This window comes from Mercenaria mercenaria, chromosome 6 (genome assembly GCF_021730395.1).
Source record: "Mercenaria mercenaria strain notata chromosome 6, MADL_Memer_1, whole genome shotgun sequence".
NCBI lineage: Eukaryota > Metazoa > Mollusca > Bivalvia > Venerida > Veneridae > Mercenaria > Mercenaria mercenaria.
In genome coordinates, this window is record NC_069366.1 from 71112233 (window position 1) to 71139762 (window position 27530).

At 37.2% G+C, this 27530-nt stretch overlaps 1 protein-coding gene across 1 annotated transcript in view; it reads right to left on the bottom strand.

The window, feature by feature from the left end:
• The window catches only part of LOC123550056 (hemocyte protein-glutamine gamma-glutamyltransferase-like), a 59209-nt gene that overhangs the window by 14626 nt on the left and 17053 nt on the right, over positions 1 to 27530 (bottom strand). Inside the window, exons 6-9 of the mRNA XM_053546278.1 lie at positions 20558 to 20711; positions 19988 to 20106; positions 17396 to 17509; positions 15790 to 15961 (exon numbers count right to left, since the gene is read on the bottom strand). Coding sequence (XP_053402253.1) covers positions 15790 to 15961; positions 17396 to 17509; positions 19988 to 20106; positions 20558 to 20711 — 559 coding nt within the window. The remainder of the gene's footprint in view (positions 1 to 15789; positions 15962 to 17395; positions 17510 to 19987; positions 20107 to 20557; positions 20712 to 27530) is intronic.

The following is a 27530-nucleotide window of genomic DNA, read 5'->3' on the forward strand; positions in this document are numbered from 1 at the left end:
TGCCAAGGGCTCTATCAATTGAAGACAGAAAGTTTTCTTGTGATTGAATACTACATGTATACACATTACATAGTATTCCAAGGGCTCTAAAAACTGAAGAGAGAAAAGCTTGTGATTGTTTACTACATTAACTAATCTCTACGTGGAATGCCAAGGGCTTAGCAAACTAAATATTGAAAATTCTTCTGTGACTGAATATTAGACGAAGTACACGCTACATAGAATGCCAAGGTCTCTACAAACTTTAGACAGAAAATTCTCTTGCGATTGAATACTACATGAAATACACTTTACATAGAATGCCAAGGGTTCTACAAACTAAAGTGAGAAAAGCTTGTGATTGCATACTACATGAAGTACACCCTACATAGAATACCATGGTCTCAGAAAACTGAAAATTGAAAAATATCTTGTGATTGAATACTGCATGATATAAGCTCTACATGGAAACTGAAGAGGGAAAACTTTTTTTCAGAAAAAATACTACGCTATAGCATGGAAGACCTTTGCAAACTATAATATAGAATAAACTGTGGTTAGATAGAATACTACATGGTGTATAATCAAAACGAAATTCTCTGCAAACGGTAATTATGATAAAGTACTACATGACATATGTTCTCAATAAGATGTAAATGGACCTGCAACCAATAAATATTAAACTGTGTGATAGAATACTACAAAACATACGTTCCATAGAGAACATTCTAAGGTTCAAACTGTATTGTGACAAAATTCATTAACAAACGTTCTATATAGATTTCAAAGGATCTGCAAAGTCTAAGGTTCAAACTGTGTTGTGACAGAATTCATTAACATACGTTCTATATAGATTTCAAAGGATCTGCAAAGTCTAAGGTTCAAACTGTGTTGTGACAGAATTCATTAACATACGTTCTATATAGATTGTCAAAGGATCTGCAAAGTATAAGGTTCAAACTGTATTGTGACTGAATTCATTAACATACGTTCTATATAGATTGTCAAAGGATCTGCAAAGTCTAAGGTTCAAACTGTATTGTGACTGAATTCATTAACATACGTTCTATATAGATTGTCAAAGGATCTGCAAAGTCTAAGGTTCAAACTGTGTTGTGACTGAATGCATTAATATACGTTCTAAGTAAAATGTCAAAGGAGATGCAAATTCTAAGGGTTGAAATGTGTTGTGACTGAATACTTCATAATATACGATCTATACAGAATGCCAAAGAATCTACAAATTTTAAGGCTTAAATTTAAAAATTAAACGAGACTTACCTTGGTTAAGTCGATGTTCGATGGAAATTCTATTTGTCAAATGAACACTTGAGGGATTAAATGAGATTGTATTGCGTATGCGTAGGATCAGTTTTTAAAGTAATCATTTTGGCATTATTGAAATTGTCTGAAATCTTCGATTTCAGTTTTAGTCAAAATGAACACATTTTACACCTCATATATGGGATGGGAGTGGAGGGCATTTAATCCCTCAAGTGTTCATAGACTCATAGAATTTCCATCGAACATCGACTTAACCAAGGTAAGTCTCGTTTAATTTTTCAATTCTATTTCATCAAAAAACACATTCGGTCTTAAATGGGAAGTTTTACGCTCAATAATGACATAACAGTCCAAACCTTATTTCAGGACTCCTTCAAAGGAAATTCTGGTGCTACTTCCCTGTCATAGAATCTTGAGAATGTTCTACAATTTGACCATCCAGCTTTCTGTAGAATAGCTTGTACAGGGACTGCGTTAAACTTAGCCTTTGATGAAAACGCTCCCCGGACACTATGTGGTGTAAAAACATTTGTGTTAACACCCGATCTGAACATGACTGTCTTTATCCATCTTGACACAGTATCACGAGTAACTGGTGCATATGGTTTTATGTAGCTGATCAATAGTTTCTTCTGTTGATCTCGTATTACTTTAGTTCTCTTCAAATATGCCTTTAGTACTGTATTATACACAAAGCCTTCTGTCTGGAGGGTAAGCTTTCAGAACAAACACAGAAAAATCAGCTCCTGGCCGGTGTAACATTAAATATTGATCCCGTTGAATATTGACCCCACTGATCAAAATTAAATGTTGAAATGCTGACCGCGTCAATTCTCAACGTTGAAAGAGGACCTTTTGATCAAAATTTAATGTTGAAATGTTTACAGGGTCAATTCTCAACGTTGGAAAAGGACCCACGGGATCTATTTTCAACGGGGTCAGTATTTAATGTTACACCGGCTCTGTTTGAGAAAAAAAAATCAAATTTAAATACAAACTGTGAACTTGACTTGTTCATATTATTTATAGACAATAAATGCACTGTCTGTGCTCTTGCCGCATTCGTGATAGCTATAAGCATAACAAGTTTCAATGTGAATTCTTTTAATGACAAGTGTTTCACCGGACTTAATTTTCGCAGATAGTTCACCACAAGGTTAACATCCTAAGTAATAACATATTTTGGTTTTGTTGGTCTTAAATTAACTATTCCCTTCGTAAATCTAGTAACATCAGGATGTGAACCAACACGATAACCATCTACTACCAATCCAAAAGCTGATAAGGCTCCTCTTGCTGTGTTTAATGCACTATAACCTAAACCATTTCTAAACAAACAGGTTAAAAATTCAATAACAGCCACTATAGTAACCGAAATTTCACTAATTTGTTCTCCACGACAATACTGTAACCATCTTGATATATACGTTTGATATTGTATTTAAGTTCCTGATTTCCAAGAACACATGAAGATTCTGGCTGCTTCCTTAGAAAAGCCTGGCTGTCTGAAGATCTTCCTGACACATGACATGCAATTAGAATCCTCTTCCTCAACAGAGGATGAGTCTTGTTTCCTTACGGGAGTGCCAATAGATCCGTTTGTGATGGTAGTATCAACGGTTTCTATACTAACAATTTCATCAGTGGTGTGAACCACGGCTGGGTTGGCCGCAGTGGAACAACTAATATGCAACTTCCCATGTCTATGGTTATCATCTGAATACATGCAGCGTCCCAGCAAACTGAAAGGGGGAAAATATAACAGCATGACAATTTCCCCCCAATCCAATATAAATGCATTAATATACTAACCTGTGGATCAGGCTTCCAAGAGCAAAAAACTTGTACTTTTGCATTAAGACGAGATGCAAACAAATCAATATTTGAAACCCTGGTTTTCTCAAAAATATTTATGAACACATCGGTATTCAGTTCACATTCTAACTGGTCATTAAACCTGCGTGAAAATACATCAGCTTCGTTTTCTGTACCTGCTATGTGAACACAAGGGAGCCAGACTTTGTGTTGAATGCACCAATACCATATGTGTTTACTAAGTGAATTGCACTCGGTGGACTTACTTCCACCCATGTTATTTATGTAGCACACTGCAGTCGAGCGTCCGATAAAAAAAATTATGGTATAATAGACAGCCAAAAGTTCTAACACATTGATATGTTTTTGTGAGTCATCTTTTGTCCATCTACCACCGCTTTTACAAGCATTCAACACAAAGCCCCAACCTTGAAGGCTCCTGTCAGTCTGTATTGTCAATTCTGGATTTCCGTGACTAATATGCCTAACCTGATTTCTTATGTTTACATACCACCAACGAAGTTCTACCCTCATGCTAGTAGTAACTACCATTTCTGCATCAAAATCAGCCCTGTTTTGCTTCAGTGCCCTAGTTTTTGCATTTTTCTAAATTTCTGAATGCAGTTTGCCATATTCTACTGCAGAAAATGTTGACACTAGAATACCTATGACCTTGGCTACATAAAGAATGGAACTGTCTTTGCACTGTATGATGTCCTGCATTTTGTTTCTACTACGAGCATTTTTTCCTCTGTTAAATAAACTAACATATGCTCCGAATCAATGATATTTCCCAAGAAAACAATTTTCTTAGTTGGTTCAAACACAGATTTGTCCATATTTAACATAAAACCTATATTGAAAAAAAACAATTTCTAGTAACATTGACATTTTCAATGCATTCATCCTTTGTTTTCCAACAAAGAAGACTGTTACCAATAAATCCAGAATTGATATATCCTAAGCTTCTTAGCTTGGAGAGACAGGTTTTAACAGCTTTGTATAAAGCCGAGGGCACGGTGCCAGACCATTAGGGAACACAGTGTAAGTATAAATCTGAGATTTGAAAATGAACCTGAAATATGTTTGTTGCTCTGCAGCTAGCTATATAGAGGTACTGTATAATATGCGTGAAGCAAATCTAATGATGCCATATAGATATCCTTTGTTATTAACGTTAATGCTTTTTCAAACGTATCCATTTTAAAATGATAATAAGGGATAAATATGTTCAATTTCTTCAAATTAAATAACATTCTATAATCACCATTTTTCTTTTTCCTCAAGAATATTGGAAGTAAGAGCTGCCCTTCTTCATACTGCACTTTTTGAATAACTCCAAGCAATGTATTTCTTTCTTTCTGAATAATGCCAGATTCAATTTTCTTAAAACAATATTGAGGGCATTGCTCTTGTTTATACAAGTAAAACTCTGGTTTAAACTTAATATGACAATGTTCTATCATGTCTAGAATTTTTTCATCACTAGTCAATTTTCTCTATTCATTTATATAGTACCTCAACCTGCCTGCTCTAAAAACATCAAGTCTTACCTCATCTACATTCGAGCTTTCCCTGTTCCTCTCCGACGAGGATAGATTTTTGTATCAGCCTGTGAGTGAAACAAACCTCGTCCTCGACTGAAATTCCTTGTAGGAAGTCTGCCTCTATAAGATCCCCTAAAACTAGGATGAGTCTGGATGACCACTAAATCCTCTTCGGATTTTATTACTTATTTTTGCAGTCCTCGTTCTCTTTCGTTGTCTTCGAAATATCATCCCCGAAAAGTTGCTTTGTAAAAGGCAGTGAATGATTACACAAATGTGCATACTCTGCTTTTATTTCTGGCTTCATTAAGTCCCTACGGAACATATTTATCTGTTTGTTTCAGTGTCCAAACAATGCTAACACATCATTGCAATTTTCGATCAACTCACCGTATTTTTCATGTTCTTGCTCTAAAATAGCCATCTTATTTACTGCCTTTGCCAAGACTGTACCTGCTTTAACCACAGAAGTTTCAATGTTCTGTAACTTTTTATCATTGGTACGAGCGTTTTGGGAGATTCCATCCCAAATGCATGGGTTTGTTTTCACGACAACCAAAGACTCACAATTTTCGGGTCTACAGTTTATCTCATCTTTTACCAGTTCAGAGTACCTTTCCTCCTCTATACCACTTCTAAACAAGTCGAGCACATTTTCAGCCAAAGTATCATCGATAATTTCGTCACAAACCTCTTGTCGTTCGAAACGTTTAGCCATAAATGAAAACCTATTTTCACATTTTCGTTCCGATCTTTTTACGGAATCTTCATTCTGATTTTCATTTTCGTCCCTATGCGTATCACCCGAGAAAGGAGGGTAGTCAAAATAGTCTTCATTACCTTTGTAATCATAATTCCGTTCCAAATCATCTAAACGACTTGTCGCTGTCACTTTTTTTTTCCTGTTCCTTAATAAAATTTTGAATTTCTTGCAGAAAAGATATCATTCTGTCACCGGTTTCCGCGACCGCAGAGGACATTCCCGACGGTGTCTATCATCAATTTTCGGCGACACTTTCTTGTTTGGAGCGCTAGAGCCCTTAGAGTTTTTGTTTGACCGTTCTGAACTACGTTCCGAACTTCTATCTTTCGTATTTCCACTTATTTTTTCCTCACCATCTTCGGACAATTTCTCCTTCATTTTGAAATTTTAATGCAACACCACGTGTTACAAACACAAATTTTTCCAGAAAACAAAACAATGTCCTTCAACAGAAATCGAATATCGTTCGATAAAATAAGATTTGCAAAATTCGCATTTCCTCTAAATACTTGAAAATTTAAAACATCTCTTATGTAAACTTCAACTTCGTTTACAAAAAGCGAATACTACTGAATCGACATGTTGTCATTCCGACAGCATGCAGCACACTGATTCGACGCATGCGCAGTAAAATCTCATTTAAGACCGAATGTGTTTTTGACGAAATAAAATGTGTTGTGACTGATTCTGTTAACATACGTTCTATTTAGAATATCAAAGGACCTGCAAATTCTAATGTATAAACTGTGTTGTGACTGAATACCTTATATCATGAGTTCTATACAGAATGTAGTAGGACCTAAAACTGCAAACGCGGTAGGATATTCCATGAAAAACATTCTATATAACATATCAATAGACCTGCATACGTTTGGATTAAAACTTGTTGCAGTCAAACATCTCCGTGACGTTCGTTACACAGAAAATGTGAAACTTTAATCGAGATAGAAGGAAATATAAGATAACACGATATACATTGTACAGGGAATGTTGTAGGCCCTGTTCTATGTTAGTGTAGTTACATACCTGTCGTTCGAAACCTCGACACCCGAAACAGTTACATACCTGTCGGTCATAACCTCGGCCACAAAACAGTTATGTATCTTTCGTTCATAACATCGACCCCCAAAACAGTAATATATCTGTCGTTCATAACCTCGACCCCCAAAAACAGTAATATATCTGTCGTTCATAACCTCGACCCTCCAAAACAGTAAATATATCTGTCGGTCATAACCTCGACCCCCCAAAACAGTAATATATATTTCGTTCATAACCTCGACCCCCCAAAACAGTAATATATCTGTCGGTCATAACCTCGACCCCCCAAAACAGTAATATATCTGTCGGTCATGACCTCGAACCCCCCCCCCCCCCCCCCCAAACAGTAATATATCTGTCGGTCATAACTTCGACCCCCCAAAACAGTAATATATCTGTCGGTCATAACTTCGACCCCCAAAACAGTAATATATCTGTCGGTCATAACCTCGACCCCCCAAAACAGTAATATATATTTTGTTCATAACCTCGACCCCCAAAAACAATAATATAACTGTCGTTCATAACCTCGACCCCCCAAAACAGTAATATATCTGTCGGTCATAACCTCGACCCCCAAAAACAGTAATATATATTTCGTTCATAACCTCGACCCCCCCCCCCCCCCCCACAAAAAAACAAAACAAAAAAAACAAACAGTAATATATCTGTCATTCGTAACCTCGGCCAAAAAACAATAATGTATCCTTCGTTCACAGCCTCGGCCACAAGACAGTATTATACTTGTCGGTCATAACCTTGGCCACAAAACAGCAGTATTTCTTTCGTTCATAACCTCGATCCCTTAAACATTAATATATCTTTCGTTCATAACCTCGACCCCCAAAACAGTAATATATCTGTCGTTCATAACCTCGACCCCCAAAACAGTAATAAATCTGTCTTTCATAACCTCGACGCCCACAAATCAGCAATATATCTGTCGTTCATAACTTCGACCCCAAAACAGCAATAAATCTGTCGTTCATAATCTCGACCCCAAAAACAGCAATATATCTGTCGTTCATAACCTGGACCCCCAAAACAGTAATATATCTTTCGTTCATAACCTCGACCCCACAAAACAGTAATATATCTGTCGTTCATAACCTCGACCCCCAAAACAGCAATATACCTGTCGTTCATACCTCGACTCCCAAAACAGTAATATACTTTCGTTCATAGCCTCGACCCCCAAAACAGTAATATATCTGTCGTTCATAACCTCGACCACCCAAAACAGTAATATATCTGTCGTTCATAACCTCTACCCCACAAAACAGTAATATATCTGTCGGTCATAACCTCGGCCCCCCAAAAAAGTAATATATATTTCGTTCATAACCTCGACCCCCAAAACAGCAATATATCTGTCGTTCATAATCTCGACCCTCAAAGCAATAATATACTTTCGTTCATAACCTCGACCCCCAAAACGGTAATATATCTGTCGTCCATAACCTCGACCACCCAAAACAGTAATATATCTGTAGTTCATAACCACGACCCCCAAAACAGTAATATATCTGTCGTTCATAACCTCGACCCCCAAAACAGTAATATATCTTTTGTTCATAACCTCGACCCCCAAAACAGTAATATATCTTTCGTTCATAACCTCGACCCCCAAAACAGTAATATATATTTTCGTTCATAACCTAGACCACCCAAAACAGCAATATATCTGTCGTTCATAACCTCGACCCCCAAAACAGTAATATATCCTTCGTTGATAACCTCGACCCCCAAAACGGTAATATATATTTCGTTCATAACCTCGACCCCCCAAAACAATTATATATTTTTCGTTCATAACCTCGACCCGCAAAACAGTAATATATCTTTCGTTCATAACATCGACCCCCAAACAGTCATATATATTTCGTTCATAACCTCGGCTAAAAACTAGTAATATATCCTTCGTTCATAGCCTTGGCCACAAAATAGTAATATACTTGTCGGTCATAACCTTGGCCATAAAACAGCAATATATCTGTCGTTCATAACCTCGATCCCCAAAACAGTAATATATCTGTCGTTCATAACCCCGACCTCACAAAACAGTAATATATCTGTCGTTCATAACCTCGACCCCCCAAAACAGAAATATATCTGCCGTTCATAACCTCGACCCCACAAAACAGCAACATATCTTTCGTTCATAACCTCGACCCCACAAAACAGCAATATATCTGTCGTTCATAACCTCGACCCCACGAAACAGCAATATATCTGTCGTTCATTACCTCGACCCCAAAAAACAGCAATATATCTGTCGTTCATAACCTCGACCCCTAAAACAGCAATATATCTGTCTTTCATAACCTCGGCCAAAAACTAGTAATATATCCTTCGTTCATAGCCTCGGCCACAAAACAGTAATATATCTTTCGTTCATAGCCTCGACCCCACAAAACAGTAATATATCTTTCGGTCATAACCTCGACCCCCCAAAACAGTAATATATCTGTCGTTCATAACCTCGACCCCTCAAAACAGTAATATATCTTTTGTTCATAACCTCGACCGCCCAAAACAGTAATATATCTGTCGATCATAACCTCGACCCCCCAAAACAGTAATATATCTGTCGGTAATAACCTCGACCCCCAAAAACAGTAATATATCTGTCGTTCATAACCTCGACCCCCCAAAACAGTAATATATCTGTCGGTCATAACCTCGACCCCCCAAAACAGTAATATATCTGTCGGTCATAACCTCGACCCCAGAAAACAGTAATATATATTTTGTTCATAACCTCGACCCCCCAAAACAATAATATATCTGTCGTTCATAACCTCGACCCCCCAAAACAGCAATATATCTGTCAGTCATAACCTCGACCCCCCAAAACAGTAATATATATTTCGTTCATAACCTCGACCCCATCCCCCCCAAAAAAAACAAAAAAACGAGAAAAAAAAAACAAAAACAAAAAAGACAGTAATATATCTGTCGTTCGCAACCTCGACCAAAAAACAATAATGTATCCTTCGTTCATAGCCTCGGCCACAAGACAGTAATACACTTGTCGGTCATAACCTTGGCCACAAAACAGCAGTATATCTTTCGTTCGTTACCTCGATCCCTAACCCAGTAATATATCTTTCGTTCATAACCTCGACCCCCAAAACAGTAATATATCTGTCGTTCATAACCTCGACCCCCCAAACAGTAATAAATCTGTCTTTCATAACCTGTTCCTTTTAACATGCGATGACTAATTTGATCCGGGCCACTTGCTTTATTAACCATTAAGTTTGATAGTACATGTATCACTTCTTGTTCTGTAATAACAAGATTATCTAATGTAGAGTCAGTTTTTAATCTGAAGTCTGGAAGATCTGTTTTAGAATCATCAACATTAGAAACAGCGACAAAGAAGTCATTAAGCGTATTCGCCTTATCATATTCTGACGTTGAATAAGTATTATCGTTGTTTAATAACGGTGGAATGATTTCACTTTTTACCGAATTTTCTTTCATTAAGGTTTTAACAAGTTTCCAATACTGGCGAGGATTTGAAGAACTTAAATCATTCAGTGAAAATTCTATAGAGTTATAAAATTGTTCTTTTGCATATTTTTTCATATTATTGACTTTGTTCCTGAGATTTTTATAAATTTTCCAGTCAGATAATTTGTTAGAATTTATTGCTATACGTTTTTGTCGATCACTGTCGTTCATAACCTCGACCACCCAAAAGAGTAATATATCTGTCGTTCATAACTTTGAGCCCCCAAAACAGTAATATATCTGTCGGTCATAACCTCGGCCCCCCAAAACAGTAATATATATTTCGTTTATAACCTCGACCCCCAAAACAGCCATATATCTGTCGGTCATAACCTCGACCCCCAAAACAATAATATACTTTCGTTCATAACCTCGACCCCCAAAACAGTAATATATCTGTCGTTCATAACCTCGACCCCAAAAACAGTAATATATCTTTCGTTCATAACCTCGACCCCCAATACAGTAATATATCTTTCGTTAATAACCTCGACCACCCAAAACTGTAATATATCTTTTCGGACATAACGTCGGCCACCCAAAACAGTAATATCTCTTTTCGTTCATAACCTCGACCACCCAAAGCAGCAATACATCTGTCGTTCATAACCTCGACCCCCAAAACAGTAATATATATTTCGTTCATAACCTCGACCCCCCAAAACAGTAATATATCTTTCGTTCATAACCTCGACCCCCAAAACAGTAATATATTTTTCGTTCATAACCTCGACCCCCAAAACAGTAATATATATTTCGTTCATAACCTCGGCTAAAAACTAGTAATATATCCTTCGTTCATAGCCTTGGCCACAAAATAGTAATATACTTGTCGGTCATAACCTTGGCCATAAAACAGTAATATATCTGTCGTTCATAACCTCGACCCCACAAAACAGCAATATATCTTTCGTTCATAACCTCGACCCCCAAATCAGTAATAGATCTTTCGTCCATAACCTCGACCCCACAAAACAGCAATATATCTGTCGTTGATAACCTCGACCCCACAAAACAGCAATATATCTGTCGTTGATAACCTCGACCCCCAAATCAGCAATATATCTGTCGTTCATAACCTCGACCCCTAAAACAGCAATATATCTGTCGGTCATAACCTCGGCCAAAAACTAGTAATATATCCTTCGTTCATAGCCTCGGCCACAAAACCGTAATATATCTTTAGTTCATAACCTCGACCCCACAAAACAGTAATATATCTTTCGTTCATAACCTCGACCCCGAAAAACAGTAATATATCTTTCGTTCATAACCTCGACCCCACAAAACAGTAATATATCTTTCGTTCATAACCTCGATCCCCACCACCCCACCTAAAAACAGTTATATATTTTTCGTTCATAACCTCGGCCACAAAATCGTATATGTATTTCGTTCATAACCTCAACCCCGTAAACAGTAATATATCTGTCGTTCATAACCTCGGCTAAAAACTAGTAATATATCCTTCGTTCATAGCCTTGGCCACAAAACAGTAATATACTTTTCGGTCCTAACGTCGGCCACAAAACAGTAATATACCTTTTGTTCATAACCTAGACCGCCCAAAACAGTAATATATCTTTTGTTCATAACCTCGACCCCCAAAACAGTAATATATCTTTCGTTCATAACCTCGACCCCCAAAACAGTAATATATATTTCGTTCATAACTTCAACCCCCTAAACAGTAATATATCTGTCGTTCATAACCTCGGCTAAAAACTAGTAATATATCCTTCGTTCATAGCCTCGACCACAAAACAGTAATATACTTTTCGGTCATAATGTCGGCCACAAAACAGTAATATATCTTTTGTTCATAACCTCGACCGCCCAAAACAGTAATATATCTTTTGTTCATAACCTCGACCCCCAAAACAGTAATATATCTTTCGTTCATAACCTCGACCCCCAAAACAGTAATATATCTTTCGTTCATAACCTCGACCCCACAAAACAGTAATATATCTTTCGTTCATTACCTCGACCCCACAAAACAGTAATATAACTTTCGTTCATAACCTCGACCCCCCCCCCCACCTAAAAACAGTAATATATCTTTCGTTCATAACCTCGACCCCACAAAACAGTAATATATCTGTCGGTCATAACCTCGACCCCAGAAAACAGTAATATATATTTTGTTCATAACCTCGACCCCCCAAAACAATAATATATCTGTCGTTCATAACCTCGACCCACCAAAACAGCAATATATCTGTCGGTCATAACCTCGAACCCCCAAAACAGTAATATATATTTCGTTCATAACCTCGACCCCATCCCCCACAAAAAACAAAAAAACGAGAAAAAAAAAACAAACAAAAAAACCAGTAATATATCTGTCGTTCGCAACCTCGACCATAAAACAATAATGTATCCTTCGTTCATAGCCTCGGCCACAAGACAGTAATATACTTGTCGGTCATAACATTGGCCACAAAACAGCAGTATATCTTTCGTTCGTTACCTCGATCCCTAACCCAGTAATATATCTTTTGTTCATAACCTCGACCCCCAAAACAGTAATATATCTGTCGTTCATAACCTCGACCCCCAAAACAGTAATAAATCTGTCTTTCATAACCTCGACGCCCACAAATCAGCAATATATATGTCGTTCATAACCTCGACCCCCAAAACAGCAATATATCTGTCGTTCATAACCTGGACCCCTAAAACAGCAATAAATCTGCCGTTCATAACCTCGACCCCAAAAACAGCAATATATCTGTCGTTCATAACCTCGACCCCCAAAACAGTAATATATCTTTCGTTCATAACCTCAACCTCGAAAACAGCAATATATCTGTCGTTCATAACCTCGACCCCCAAAACAGTAATATACTTTCGTTTATAACCTCGACCCCCAAAACAGTAATATATCTGTCGTTCATAACCTCGACCACCCAAAACAGTAAAATATATGTCGTTCATAACCTCGAGCCCCCAAAACAGTAATATATCTGTCGGTCATAACCTCGGCCCCCCAAAACAGTAATATATATTTCGTTTATAACCTCGACCCCCAAAACAGCCATATATCTGTCGGTCATAACCTCGACCCCCAAAACAATAATATACTTTCGTTCATAACCTCGACCCCCAAAACTGTAATATATCTGTCGTTTATAACCTCGACAACCAAAAACAGTAATATATCTGTCGTTCATAACCTCGACCCCAAAAACAGTAATATATCTTTCGTTCATAACCTCGACCCCCAATACAGTAATATATCTTTCGTTAATAACCTCGACCACCCAAAACTGTAATATATCTTTTCAGACATAACGTCGCCACCCAAAACAGTAATATCTCTTTTCGTTCATAACCTCGACCACCCAAAGCAGCAATATATCTGTCGTTCATAACCTCGACCCCCAAAACAGTAATATATATTTCGTTCATAACCTCGACCCCCCAAAACAGTAATATATCTTTCGTTCATAACCTCGACCCCCAAAACAGTAATATATTTTTCGTTCATAACCTCGACCCCCAAAACAGTAATATATATTTCGTTCATAACCTCGGCTAAAAACTAGTAATATATCCTTCGTTCATAGCCTTGGCAACAAAATAGTAATATACTTGTCGGTCATAACCTTGGCCATAAAACAGCAATATATCTGTCGTTCATAACCTCGACCCCACAAAACAGCAATATATCTTTCTTTCATAACCTCGACCCCCAAATCATTAATAGATCTTTCGTTCATAACCTCGACCCCATAAAACAGCAATATATCTGTCGTTCATAACCTCGATCCCACAAAACAGCAATATATCTGTCGTCCATAACCTCAACCCCACAAAACAGCAATATATCTGTCGTTGATAACCTCGACCCCACAAAACAGCAATATATCTGTCGTTCATAACCTCGACCCCCAAATCAGCAATATATCTGTCGTTCATAACCTCGACCCCTAAAACAGCAATATATCTGTCGGTCATAACCTCGGCCAAAAACTAGTAATATATCCTTCGTTCATAGCCTCGGCCACAAAACCGTAATATATCTTTAGTTCATAACCTCGACCCCACAAAACAGTAATATATCTTTCGTTCATAACCTCGACCCCGAAAAACAGTAATATATCTTTCGTTCATAACCTCGACCCCACAAAACAGTAATATATCTTTCGTTCATAACCTCGATCCCCCCCCCCCACCTAAAAACAGTTATATATTTTTCGTTCATAACCTCGACCCCCAAAACAGTAATATATCTTTCGTTCATAACCTCGACCCCCAAAACAGTAATATATCTTTCGTTCATAACCTCGACCCCACAAAACAGTAATATATCTTTCGTTCATAACCTCGACCCCACAAAACAGTAATATAACTTTCGTTCATAACCTCGACCCCCCACCCCCACCTAAAAAACAGTAATATATCTTTCGTTCATAACATCGACCCCACAAAACAGTAATATAACTTTCGTTCATAACCTCGACCCCCCCCCCCACCCCCACCTAAAAACAGTAATATATTTTTCGTTCATAACCTCGGCCACAAAATTGTATATGTATTTCGTTCATAACCTCAACCCCCTAAACAGTATTTAATATATCTGTCGTTCATAACCTCGGCTAAAAACTAGTAATATATCCTTCGTTCATAGCCTCGGCCACAAAACAGTAATATACTTTTCGGTCATAACGTCGGCCACAAAACTGTAATATATCTTTGGTTCATAACCTCTACCCCCAAAACAGTAATATATATTTCGTTCATAACCTCGACCCCCAAAACAGTAATATATCTTTCGTTCATAACTTCGGCCGAAACCAAAACTAATAATATATCTTTTGTTCATAACCTCGGCCACAAAACAGTAATATATCTTTTCGGTCATAACGTCGGCCACAAAACAGTAATATATCTTTTGTTCATAACCTCGACCCCCCAAAACAGTAATATATCTTTCGTTCATAACTTCGACGCCCCAAAACAGTAAGATATCTTTTGTTCATAACCTCGACCCCCACAAAACAGTAATATATCTTTCATTCATAGCCTCGGCCACAAAATAGTATTATATGTTTTCGGTCATAACGTCGGCCACAAAACAGTAATATATTTTTTGTTCATAACCTCGACCCCCCAAAACAGTATTATATCTTTTGTTCATAACCTCGACCCCCCAAAATAGTAATATATCTTTTCATTCATAACCTCGATCCCACAAAACAATAATATATCTTTCGTTCATAACCTCGACCTCCCAAAACAGTAATATATCTTTTCGTTCATAACCTCGACCCCGCAAAACAATAATATATCTTTTGTTCATAACCTCAACCCCCACAAAACAGTAATATATCTTTCATTCATAGCCTCGGCCACAAAATAGTAATATATCTTTTCGGTCATAACGTCGGCCACAAAACAGTAACATATCTTTTGTTCATAACCTCGACCCCAAAAACAGTAATATATCTTTTGTTTATTACCTCGACCCCACAAAACAGCAAAACAGTAATATATCCTTCGTTCATACCCTCGGTCACAAAATAGTAATATACTTGTCAGTCATAACGTTATATACCGGCCCTTCTTTACCTCGACCCCTAAAACAGTTACATACCTGTCATTCATAACCTCGAACCATACGTCAATAATATACCTGTTGTTCATAATCTTGAGCCCCCACTCTCCTCCTAAAAAAAGTGACGTACATTGCACATGTCGCTAATAACTTCGACCTCTTAATTAAACAGTACCATACCTGCCGTTCCTAACTTTGAAACAGATACATGCCTGTCAATTCCTGAAACAGTAACATACCCGTCGTTTATAAGCTCGAACCAAAAAAAAGTTACATACCTGTCGTTGTTACACAAGCAAACACCCAACACTGTCCGAACTTTACGGGGCCACTCTTCTGCCACTGTTTCAAAATTTTGATACTTCCAGCCCACTTCCAAGGCGGTGTACCACCCTCGTATTCGCCACTCCAGTTGCCCATTATAACTCCATTGTCATCTGATGCATTCACCTTATAAACAATTCAGCTCAAAAGCATAAGTGTTTGAATAAAGTGCAATTTTATTTACAGAATATGAATAACTGTTTTGGGGTCTAAGTAAATAAATACCCTTATATTTAAGGTTACTCGTCAATTGTAAGGTGGAAGTTTTCAACTTATACATTACCGACATCTTTTACCATATAATTATTATATGACATTGAAAATGATAAAAATGCGTGAAAGTAAGTATTAGGTATTGCTATAAAGTAGGCATAGGAAAAAGAGATCAATATAATTGCACCTTTACTAATCCTACCAGGTGTTCTGTATTACAAAAGTGCTTCTATTGTGACATTTCGATACAAGCAAAATGTATTATCTGCACTATAAAATACTTACTGGTATTTCACTTTATAATCGGCTTGTTAAAAGTTATTTTTTACCATAAGTAAATTGACAAAATCATAGGAACCAGTAGTTCAGGGTTAAATCAAACACATATTAATAAATCCTAAACGATTTTGTTGTGCAAAAATGTATAATATTGTGTTTTAAACCGTTTTCGTTTTCTACTCTATTGTGTAATTGCAAGGAAAGTAAACTAATAAATATCTCTGCTTTAAAGTATAGTGGACGCAACTTGACCCCGATGGTTGACCTTTGCATTATAATACATAATGAGGCACAACCTATTATTGAAAAGGAGTGTACGTAAAACACGAGCTGCACGAGAAAAAGGAAATATAAGTTTATGTAAATATATATTAGTGTATTGGAAAGTTTTAACTGATCAAATGTAAGTATATATACTTTGATACTGCAATGTATACAAACTAATTCAATATAAATATACACGGCTACCATAAGCACCCTTGATTTCTATAATGAAATAATCGATATGAATAATCAGCCTAAGGACAACCATCGCGGTCAAGTTGCGACTACTATACTAGCCCAAGGCAAGAGTTGACATTCTTTGCGGATCACAACTTTGAATTAGATATCAAAATTTCTGTTATTGATATTAGCAAAACTATCATACATTGCACATTTGTGAAATCATTTTTGTTAATTTCAAGGACTTGGAAATCAATTTCTAGACTTTATTTAATGTATTTCTATCAATGAAAATGTTAGGGTCTATCTCTATATAAAGGCTAGAATGTTGATTTTCTCCAGTATTTCAAAAGTGTTACAAAGGTTTACTCCCTTCTGTTACCTTTAATAATTTATTCCGATGACAAAGTTTGCAAAAATCATATTTCAATAGGTTTGTATCACGGGTCACTCTCACAGTACCCATATTTTACGGAATTATGACCAAAATAGTTTTCGCCTGAAATGTGTGAAAATGTTGCTGTAATTTATATAGTACATAGTTGTTAAAATGTCGTAAGACACTAATATACGAAATTATAGAAGAGATGTAAGATATTATTACTGCAGAGAAGATATAACTACCATTTTTACAATCATCCTGCTGACTTGGACCGGATTTGACATATGCCTTAACTTGTCCGGCCCAAATCCACTTCTAACAAGGTGCAAACAAATTTCGAGGATACCCTCTTCAAACTGAAAAATAAAAATATTATATACTGTTATGTTCATTTACAATTTATATAATTTGTAATCATTTTCAACACAGACCGTAAATTAAACCTGGTAAATTGGTTATTTACAAAACAAGTATCCATCTCTTAAAAAAGAATTTCAAATATTATATCCGCAAGGAATAAACAAACATGTTTTAATGAATAAACTAATCTTTACTTGCTTTGTCATGTGAACGCCAGTGAAAGTCCTCTTTTTCCGAACAACATTGCAAACAATTGAAAGTTTCGGTTTGCTTTAGAGTGGTGCTTTCAAAATAATGAACTTATTGAGTATCAAGACCATTGTTCGGTTTCGAGGCGTTTCCGCTTTTCGGAGGTTTCGGCTTAGAGGGGGTAACGTAAACATATTTCGTTTAAGGTAGTTTTGCACCTTTGATAAACCGGAAGTAATACGTTTGGTCATTTATCCGCAAAACGTGGAATAAAGCCTGGATTCGGTGTACGGTAATGAGAATAATTTTATGAATTATGAATTAAGAATGAAGGTGAGTACATTTATAAAAATGGCAACGTTACTATCTAAAGTTAAAATATGATATTAAAACATCTGACATGTTAAGCGGATCTGTTTAATCATTGGCACAGTATTGCCTATGTAATATTCGCATTGTAGAGGATATTAAATAAATAATAATGATAACAGCTTTGAACACGGTTCGAATATGCGACTTGTTCACGTGTAACAGTTGGACCACTAGGCAATGCAACATACCAAATATCAAAAGCCTAGGCCTTCCAGTTTCAGACAAAAAGATTTTTAAAGTTTTTCCTATATATGTACATGTAAAATTATGGACCCCCAGGGAAGGGCTTCTTTTCACCCTAGGGTAATAATTTGAACAATCTTGGTAGAGGACCATAAGGCAATGCTACATACAAAACATCAAAGGCGTAGGTCTTGCTGTTTCAGACAAGAATATTTTTAAAGTTTTTTCCTATACAAGTCTATTTAAACCATGTGACGCGGACCTGGGCGGGGCCATATTTGACCCTAGAGGGATAATTTGAAATAACTTGGTAGAGGACCATTAGATCATTAGATGATGCCACATACCAAATATCAAAGCCCTAGCTACTGTGGTTTTGGACAAGAAGATTTTTAATGTTTTTCCTTTCGGTTGCCATGGCAACCAGAGTTCTGCATGGATTTCAATTCTTTGGGCAATTCTGATAGGAGGGCACCCAAGGATCATTACTGCGAAGTATAGTGTAAATCTGCCCAGTGGTTTTGAAGAAGAAGATTTTTGAAATTTACAATATAGCCATATAGGGAAAATAAGCCCCGCCCCCGGCGGCCATGTTTTTTACCGAAACAGAATGGCTTAGGCAATTTTGGTAGAGGGTCACCTAGAGATCAATTCTACAAAACAGTTTTGAAACCCGTCTAACAGTTTCTGACAAGAAGATTTTCAAAATTTTTCCTTTCGGTTGCCATGGCAACCAGAGTTCTGCATGGAATTAAATTATTCGGGCAATTTAGAAAGGGGGCCACCCAATAATTCCTGTGAAGTTTGGTGTAAATCTGCCCAGTGGTTCTGAAGAAGAAGATTTTTTTACAAATTGTTGACACACGACGGACGACGGACATCGAGCGGTCACAAAAGCTCACCTTGTCTCTACGTGACAGTAGGTGAGCTAAAAAATCTACATTGTAGAAAAAATTCTATTCGCGAAAGAGTTATCAAAATTGTGATTTTCCCATAGACGCTTATTGTGAAAATTTGTGTCAGGTCAAAAATTTTCAAACCAGTCTAGCAAAAATCGAGCACACGACCCTATTTTTTATTTTTTTTATTTGTCGAATTTTCTAAGTATATTTTGAAGGTTTGAAAAATCAAGGACAAAAATTGATGCGAACGTGCAGAACTACCTTAAGCGTGCAATATCAACATCTTTAAATCCATCTCTTAGTCAATTTTCTTTCATTGAATTAAATGGACCCAGAAACAGGCAGCCATTATAGTAGACATATAAAAATGTTTCTACCAAATTACTTTGAAAGCGGGCCTGCAGATTTTCAAAATCTACCAAACAGCCAAAAAGTAAAAACCAGCCCCTTCTCTCGCAAGCCTTGTTATATGACATAGCATATTGGTTGAGGGTCATCCAAGGGAATATTTGTCAAAGTAATTAGGTCAGCAGTTTCTGATGATAATGTTTTTACTGTTCCGACTTTTTACACTATAGGTAAAGGTAGCCATTCACCCAGTGTGTTGTTTTTAGCGAGTCTAAATAAGATTTTACTTCGTTCTAGCACATTGTGAGGCGCACTTAACGTTTATTATTTTTATTTCATTCAAATAGCAAGCTTAATGCCTTCAACGCTATGGAGATATACCAGACTAAAAATGTCTCGTCAAATCGTCTAAGAAACTTTTATTCCACTTTAGTAGAAAACTTATGATTGAAATATGAAGAATCACAAAATATAGAGGACCTGTCCATAATTCCATGCACTCGCCCCTCTTTGTTCATGGTTTCCTCTCCACACAGCTCCGTTCTCATTACAGATGTATTCATTAAGCAAATTTTCCGTAGCCATATATACACCGTCCTCTGAAATGCGAACAATACACGTACTTTTAGAAACATTCTGAATTCTTTAAAAGTTGATATAATCTAGTTAAAGACCTGTTTGTCGAATTGTCCTTTTATCAAAATTCAAGGGCATACTCAGAATCCTTCCCACCTAAGAAATCCTGAAGTGGAAGGACCTGTCAACAGTCCAATTAAAAGCTATCATATGGGGTAAATTCATTCTTGTTCATAAAAATTACAAATGTAAAAGAAAATATGACATTTTGTGAAAAAATAGTGCTCAAACGTTAGTTTGCGCCATGTGAGATATACTTTCTAAAATGGTTCGGAGGGGGGAATGCCACTGGACTCCATAAATTACCTCCCCTTAAACCCCTTACGCTGGATCCTCCCGTGAAATATGTTTTCCCCTGTTAGTATCAGACAATAAAGGCCCTTCACCAAAGCTGTGAGGAATGGATGAGCTCACCTTTACACCAAGGGTTAAAGAGTATGGTGATGTCATCTTTAGGCTTGTACGTCCCGGAGAGTGTTTTATCTTTCCCATCCTTGTCCTTTCCTTCACTAATTGTCTTCACATAAAAATTCCATTCGCCTATGATGCAGTTGGCAGGAATATATACCTGTATACACAGGATAAAACAAACTATAAATAAAGGAGAGGACAGATGTAAGCTAATATAGCTTTCTGTCCAATTCCTGGAATGTTGTATTGTAAATATTTCATGCTTTTCGGAATAAAAATATGTTTAAACTAAACTATAAATACATTCACGGACAGTATGGACTCCAAATACTTAAATGTGTACAAACACTACAGAACGCCAGCCAAACTGGCTAGTAAGAATTCATAAGTGGCACTGAAGGAGGCTAAACTGTGTTTTGGGTGACGACGATTGCAATTAATGACTTTACATGTGTTTGCATGAATATTAGAATTGGTTTTATTTGCTTTCTTGTTTCTAAATACCCTACATATATTCGTATCATCAAAAATTGCGATTTTACACAACTGTGTATTTACTTTAAACAAGATACATCAATAACTGGTTACTCATTTCCCTTCTTATTATCTACTATACCACTTTCCATTTTGTATTTCTTTTTGAGTGAAACTTAGTTTTTCGTATATTTTGAAACGTCTTATTCACACTGCAAAATAATCTTTAACAAAATCTTTTGCCTTTTCAAAACTCGCATCAAAGCAAAATAATTACTTAATCCATTGGATTGTCTTTTAAACAACACCATGAGAGGAATTCTATTTAACACATACACGTTTAGGGATGTCGGTCACACGAAGATATGGTTTCAACGGATTTCTAGGTATGTATGTCTTTTCAATATTCAACTTAATGTTAAACTCATCCTAAAAAGTAAGGGACTATCGTTGAACAGATTATGTTAATTGCAAACTGAAGTAGAAGTTTATACTGTCGCAAACGAGTTCACCTCCATGAGGGGTAGGTGGTCTACGAATGTTCACATCGCAAACTATATATCAAAATGTTTGTAAGAGTATTAAGTTTCCAAAACCAGCTGATGTCAGAATGCAAGTGGTGGGCAAAGTGCTCAAATTCAAGATGGCCGCCAATATGATTACCGAAAATTAAAAATCATACTATACATATTGACTGGACAATATATTTCAAATTTAAAGGCATCGTCCTAGTCTTATACTAGTTTCTGTTGCAGAAAAGATTAAAACACAGTTTATTTCATCTTTAAGTAAATTGAAATATATTCTTACATAATATGATGGATTTTGCATGCAAAATGATCAGAAAAAAATCGTTGTTTTACATACATTCTTTTAATAATTCTACCACTTTTAATTGCTTGGTTATATTTTACAAGTTTTATGCTTTATTATGTTCAGAATTTTATAATCTATATCATAAGTATTTGACATGACAACTTTTGATTAAATTATTATCTGTTAATCCAACAATCAAGGGCTAAGTAAACAGCTTAGTGGGTGGGGTAAATCTATGTACACTTATATATAATATGTGTAATACTTTAAAATTCATATTAAGTAAAGGTGCAGGTTTTTTAATGTGCATTTTTTTTCTTGACGGAACAAATACGTGAAAAAGAACTATTACATGAATAAAATGTGGCATATATACCGACATCAATAAGACTAAGTTACATAATTGGTGTGGGTAATCAGGAAATGATGAAAATATATCATTTTCACATTATGACACAATTCGATTTTGAAGTAAACATAATGTTTGCTAAAAGTAATTAAAACAGGCTGAAATGTAAATTCGAAGATTAAAACAGCATTTAATAGAATATTTCTTTAGCAATTACATAAAATACTGATTTAAACTTATGAACTGCTTGCTAGTCTTTTCTTGTAAAAAGAGAATGTAAAAATGATTAATATACAACATATGTAATAATGTCTTCGACATTTTATGTTCAGTTGTAAGCTTGTAAGCTTGTGAGATATGATAATGTCAGTAAAATATGGAATACTGCTCTGCAATGACATCTTTTTTTTAAGATTTGAATAAATAACCTTTAGAGTGTTATTAAATTCTAAAAAAAATAAAACAACATACATTGAACACATATTGATTGATACAAACTGACACAATATGATTTAAGTAATGTACATGTAAGTCATGGTTTTGAAATAGCAACATGTTAATTTTAATTACTTGTTATTTAAGAAAGCATATGTTTTCTCATACTTTGTAGTATGGAGCAATTATAGCAGAACAAAATGTAGAAAAGCCTTAAACTGAAGAAGGTCTTTGAAAACATATGCATGATTTTATCTAGGCACTTTTTAATGGGGTATCATTGTATACATCAAATACGCACAACTCATACATAAAATGTATTTCGGATTTAAAGTTTACTTTTAAGACGTAAGTTGTTTCTGTAGAAATAAAATGCTTACCTATATCTATAGAAATGAGTTCATCTTTGGGATCGCATCACGCGAATATTTAGAGGGGCCAAGCCCCCGCTTCCCTATGTCTGATCCAGCAATGCATACATCTTCGAACCTTACGGGTGGCGCGAGGGATCATACCCCTTACCTAAATACAAATGAAATGAGTTCATCATTGGTATCGCATCAGGCGAATTTTCAGAGGGGCCTCCCATATGTCTGGCCCAGCAATGCATACATCTTCGAACCTTACGGGTGGCACGAGGGATCATTCCCCTTATTCAAATACAAATGAAAAGAGTTCATCTTTGGTATCGCATCACGCGAATATCATGAGGGGCCGAGCCCCCGCCTCCCGTATGTCTGAACCGACGGGTCAAGCAGCATCGAATCTCTATGCTGGCAAAGTGTGCCAGACTCCTGCTGCATATAAACCAGTTCTGACTATGGCATCAAGAGGTACTGGGGGACAAGTACCTCCGTTTGTACAAATGAGCCTACATCGGTTTCCGTGCCAAGTATTATTAGTAGTGGCACCGGAGGACAAGTACCTCCACATGGTACAAATACGCCCGAATCCGTGTCTTAGTAGTGGTACCGGGGGGGGGGGGGGGGGGGAAAGGGGCAAGTACCTCCGCCTGGTACGAATACGCCCTCATCAGCTTTTATGTCAAATTATCTTTTAGGTGGTTCCGTGGAACGTGCCCCGCAACATGGTACAATTGTACCAGCATCCAAGTATATGCCGCTATATCCTATGAGTGGGAGTGGGGTACTTGACCCTCATCATGGTACAGCTGTACCAGTTTTGGGTATGGTACAACAATCTCAGGCTGAAATATGGAATAGGCTGTGTCCGCCCGACATAAAACAGTCCACTTTGGTACAACCGCCCAATTCTAAGGGAACAGCAGGACTGCAGGGCCCTACAACTGGTTCAAATGTGCCAGGAACTATGCCCGCACTACATCCTACAGGTGGCCCTTGGGATCAATCCCGTCCACCTGACGAGGGCCAGAATGCTATTGCTAGACCACCCTACTATATGAGTAGCACGGGCGATCACCTCCTCCTATAGACACAAAAACAGTTTCTGCACCAAAACCCACAAGTGGCATTTGGAATAATATCCGTCTACTTGATCAAAACGCTCTGGTTCGACCACCCTACCCTATGGTTGACACAGGGATTCAGGCCCCTAAAATTAGTACAAATGTACCGGCTATGGCTCCTGTAACACATCTCACCGATGGAGCAAACGGTGGTTCGAAACTTTCCACATGGAGCTAGTGACCATATTGTTGCACAAACACCCTACTGTATGAATGGCACACTTAGTACAAATATACAAGCTCCCTCTCGCGTAGCGCAACCCAGGGGTTGTCATTTGTGTCAATCCCTGGCACCCGGAATAAGTTTCGTTGGGGTTCAATCCATTCCAACCAGTATAGATTGGTCCTGTCTTCCCTCAATCCCAAATACTACAGTTGATGCACTGCCATCTTACCATACGACTGCGTCCTTTGCGCTAATGCCCGCAAATATATCTTTAGTGACCTCGACACCATACACTATGGCTGCTTCAATGCCACCTGATGCCGCGGCTACTCCCATGATCCGCACCCAGTTTATGCAAATATGCATGCTAGGGCACCGTTCCAAGTGCCTGCCACAAGAGCACAGATCTTACCTAGGGTAAATGAGTCGATTGCGGCTCAGATCATGTACCCTTGGGGAGGTTCTGGTCTGTTATATTCGGATTCAAGAGATACAGCGCCTTATGAACATCAAGTCAGTGCTGTGGCTCCAGTCAATTTACCAACCAATGGTTCCATCTTGAACCATGAAACCTGGGCCCCCAATAGGCTATTGGGGACTCTACAGCAGGCGCATTACGTGCTCCCCAGTAATTCTGGTTTGCAAGACTACAATAGCTCGGGTGTGCGGTTTATGAACCAAAAATGGGGTTGCCCTCGCACAACCTTCTGCAAGACCAAAAGAAACTTCCAAGAAGAGACTTTAAGCTGCAAAATATGCCACCATATGATGGCACCTCAAGTTGGCGAACCCTCCGTCATAAGTTTGAAACATATGCACGTTATAATAAGTGGGGGAAGAACAGAGCAAATTTCATATAGAATTGAACCTTTCCGGGAAGGCAGAGGAGTTATTCTCAAACTCAGTCACACGTAGGCCTAACATCTCCTGTGCAGAACTAAATATAGAATTGGAACGGATTTTTGAGGCTTTAACACCCCCCCCCGCCCCACTGAAAGATATCTAGTCCAGCTTCAGTCTGCTACACATTGCCCCGATGACAGCCTTGACGACTAGTCAGATAGGGTGTTAGAATTGGCCACTGAGGCATTTCCATCCGTTGACCAGGCATTGACAGAATCACAGACTGTAACTTGTCTTTGTTATGGAATGCGGGACGTAAGTGCAGCTGAACATGTGATCCATCTCAAACTAAAATACACTCGTGCTTAGAACGTGCTAAGGAATTTCAACAGTGCCATAATGCATTACAGGGCAATCTGTCTCCGCATAAGGAATGTCCAAATATAAAGGCTACTAGGGAGTCAATTCCCAGACGTTCAGAGAGGCTTGCCTCTAGTACATACTCAGATAGTTCAAGTCCGACTATTAGTTCTAAAGTCGCTCCAATCCCAACGCAACATACCCTCTCAGAGTTACTAAACAGTATGATTTAAGTCCAGGAGACCGCTAGCAAAAGCCAACTTCAATACCAAGAAAACGCTACTAAGCAGCAGACAGATTTGTTGAAAGCTATGTCTGAGCTTACCGCCAAAGTTGATCAATCATTGTCTCCCTCTCCGTATAGTCCCGGAAGAAATAAGTATCAGGTAGTCCTAGTCGGAATGGGGGAGGCTGCTTTAATTGTGGGGGAAATCATTGGCTGAAGAATCGTACTTTGCCTAGATCTCCAGGGAGATGCTTCAATTGTCAGGGAGATCACCTGAGAAGAGATTGCGCTGAACTGAAGGAGCAGAGTGATTCTCCGACTGACCGGAGTGTCGCTTTCCAAGAGTAAGCAATATTTCAAATAAGGTAGGATGTCCTCCGTGATGATCATGTTAGGAGTCTTAGTTTTTATATTATATTTTGATGTACACAGGGGAGTACTCTTGTAAATTTTACATGATGTTAGTGAAATTTTACAACCGATCAATTCAGAACATATAAAACAGGGGAGGTTACACTTGTAATTGTATATAATGTACATGAATTGCTTATTTTATGATTGGTCAGTTTAGGATGTTTAACAAAGGGGAGATTACCCTTGTAAATTTTATATGATGTAAGATATTAAACCAGGGAGGTTACCATTTTGTATAGTGTATGTTCTCAAGGATCTATTTCTCCCTGCATTTACCACATGGTTGGCAGGGAATGTCCAGGCCATTTTGAGTATTCAGCAGGTCACCGACTGGAAATAATAAATTCCCGATAGTTTGTGAATGCTGGAGTCGAATGCTCAGTATTTTGTCCTACGGGGGTTTTCAGATTTGGCAGCCCACATTTGTTGGGCAGTTTGTCCCATGGTGTTTCCAGATTTGGCAGCCAACATTTGTTGGGCATGACTGCCCAGACAGTGGCAGACATTATTGGAACGTGCACAACGGGTGTTTTGACCCTAACAGCCAAAAATACTCAGGCCCTGTATTTCCAATAAAAGAGCGGACAATTTCGTTATTTCCTGTGACTGTGGTGTAAGGGAAAGTTTCCCTTGATCTAGGCAATTTAATTAAGCAGTGTTTATTCACTGTGTATTTGGTGTAGGGGAAAGATTCATTTATTAAATATTTACATTTATAACCTATATCTGGTATGGATGTATATACCTATGTTCTGTTTCGTTTATTTTATAAATATAAAAAAATATTGCAGTTTACTCTATAAATCACAATGCAATTAAATAATCAACATAATGTACGTCTGTTATAACGCAAAGAAATCAAAACGCTATAGCAGAGTCTTCAAAGGTGCTGCTGTCGGTATAAGATATAAGTCATAGCAAAAACATTGCGGCAGCCATCTTGGCGGCCATTTTTTAAATAAACTTGGTACGTTTCGTTTAAATATATATTTCGTAGTTTATACATTGTTTTGATAATGAAATTATAGTAGAATGTATACATAACTGAAGATGATTATCAATTTATTTTTTATTTTACCTGTTATTAGATATATTCCATATTGGATAACCCCACCCACTTAAATATATATATTATCAATAATTTGAATGTATCCTTTAACAAAATAATAATGTTATTACAATTTATTATCATTTATTCAACACGGGATTGCATTGTATAAGGAACAAGATTAAATAGTAACTATTTAATAAATAGTGGAATACAAACAAAGTATATTGACCGTATGTTCAAGAAAATAGTATTCATCACATTTTAGTCCATATAAAATTGGTATAAAATGTGTCAAAAAGTTGTATTTCATATCGATAAATGCATATAATTTTGCAGATTTATAACTTTCACATTTT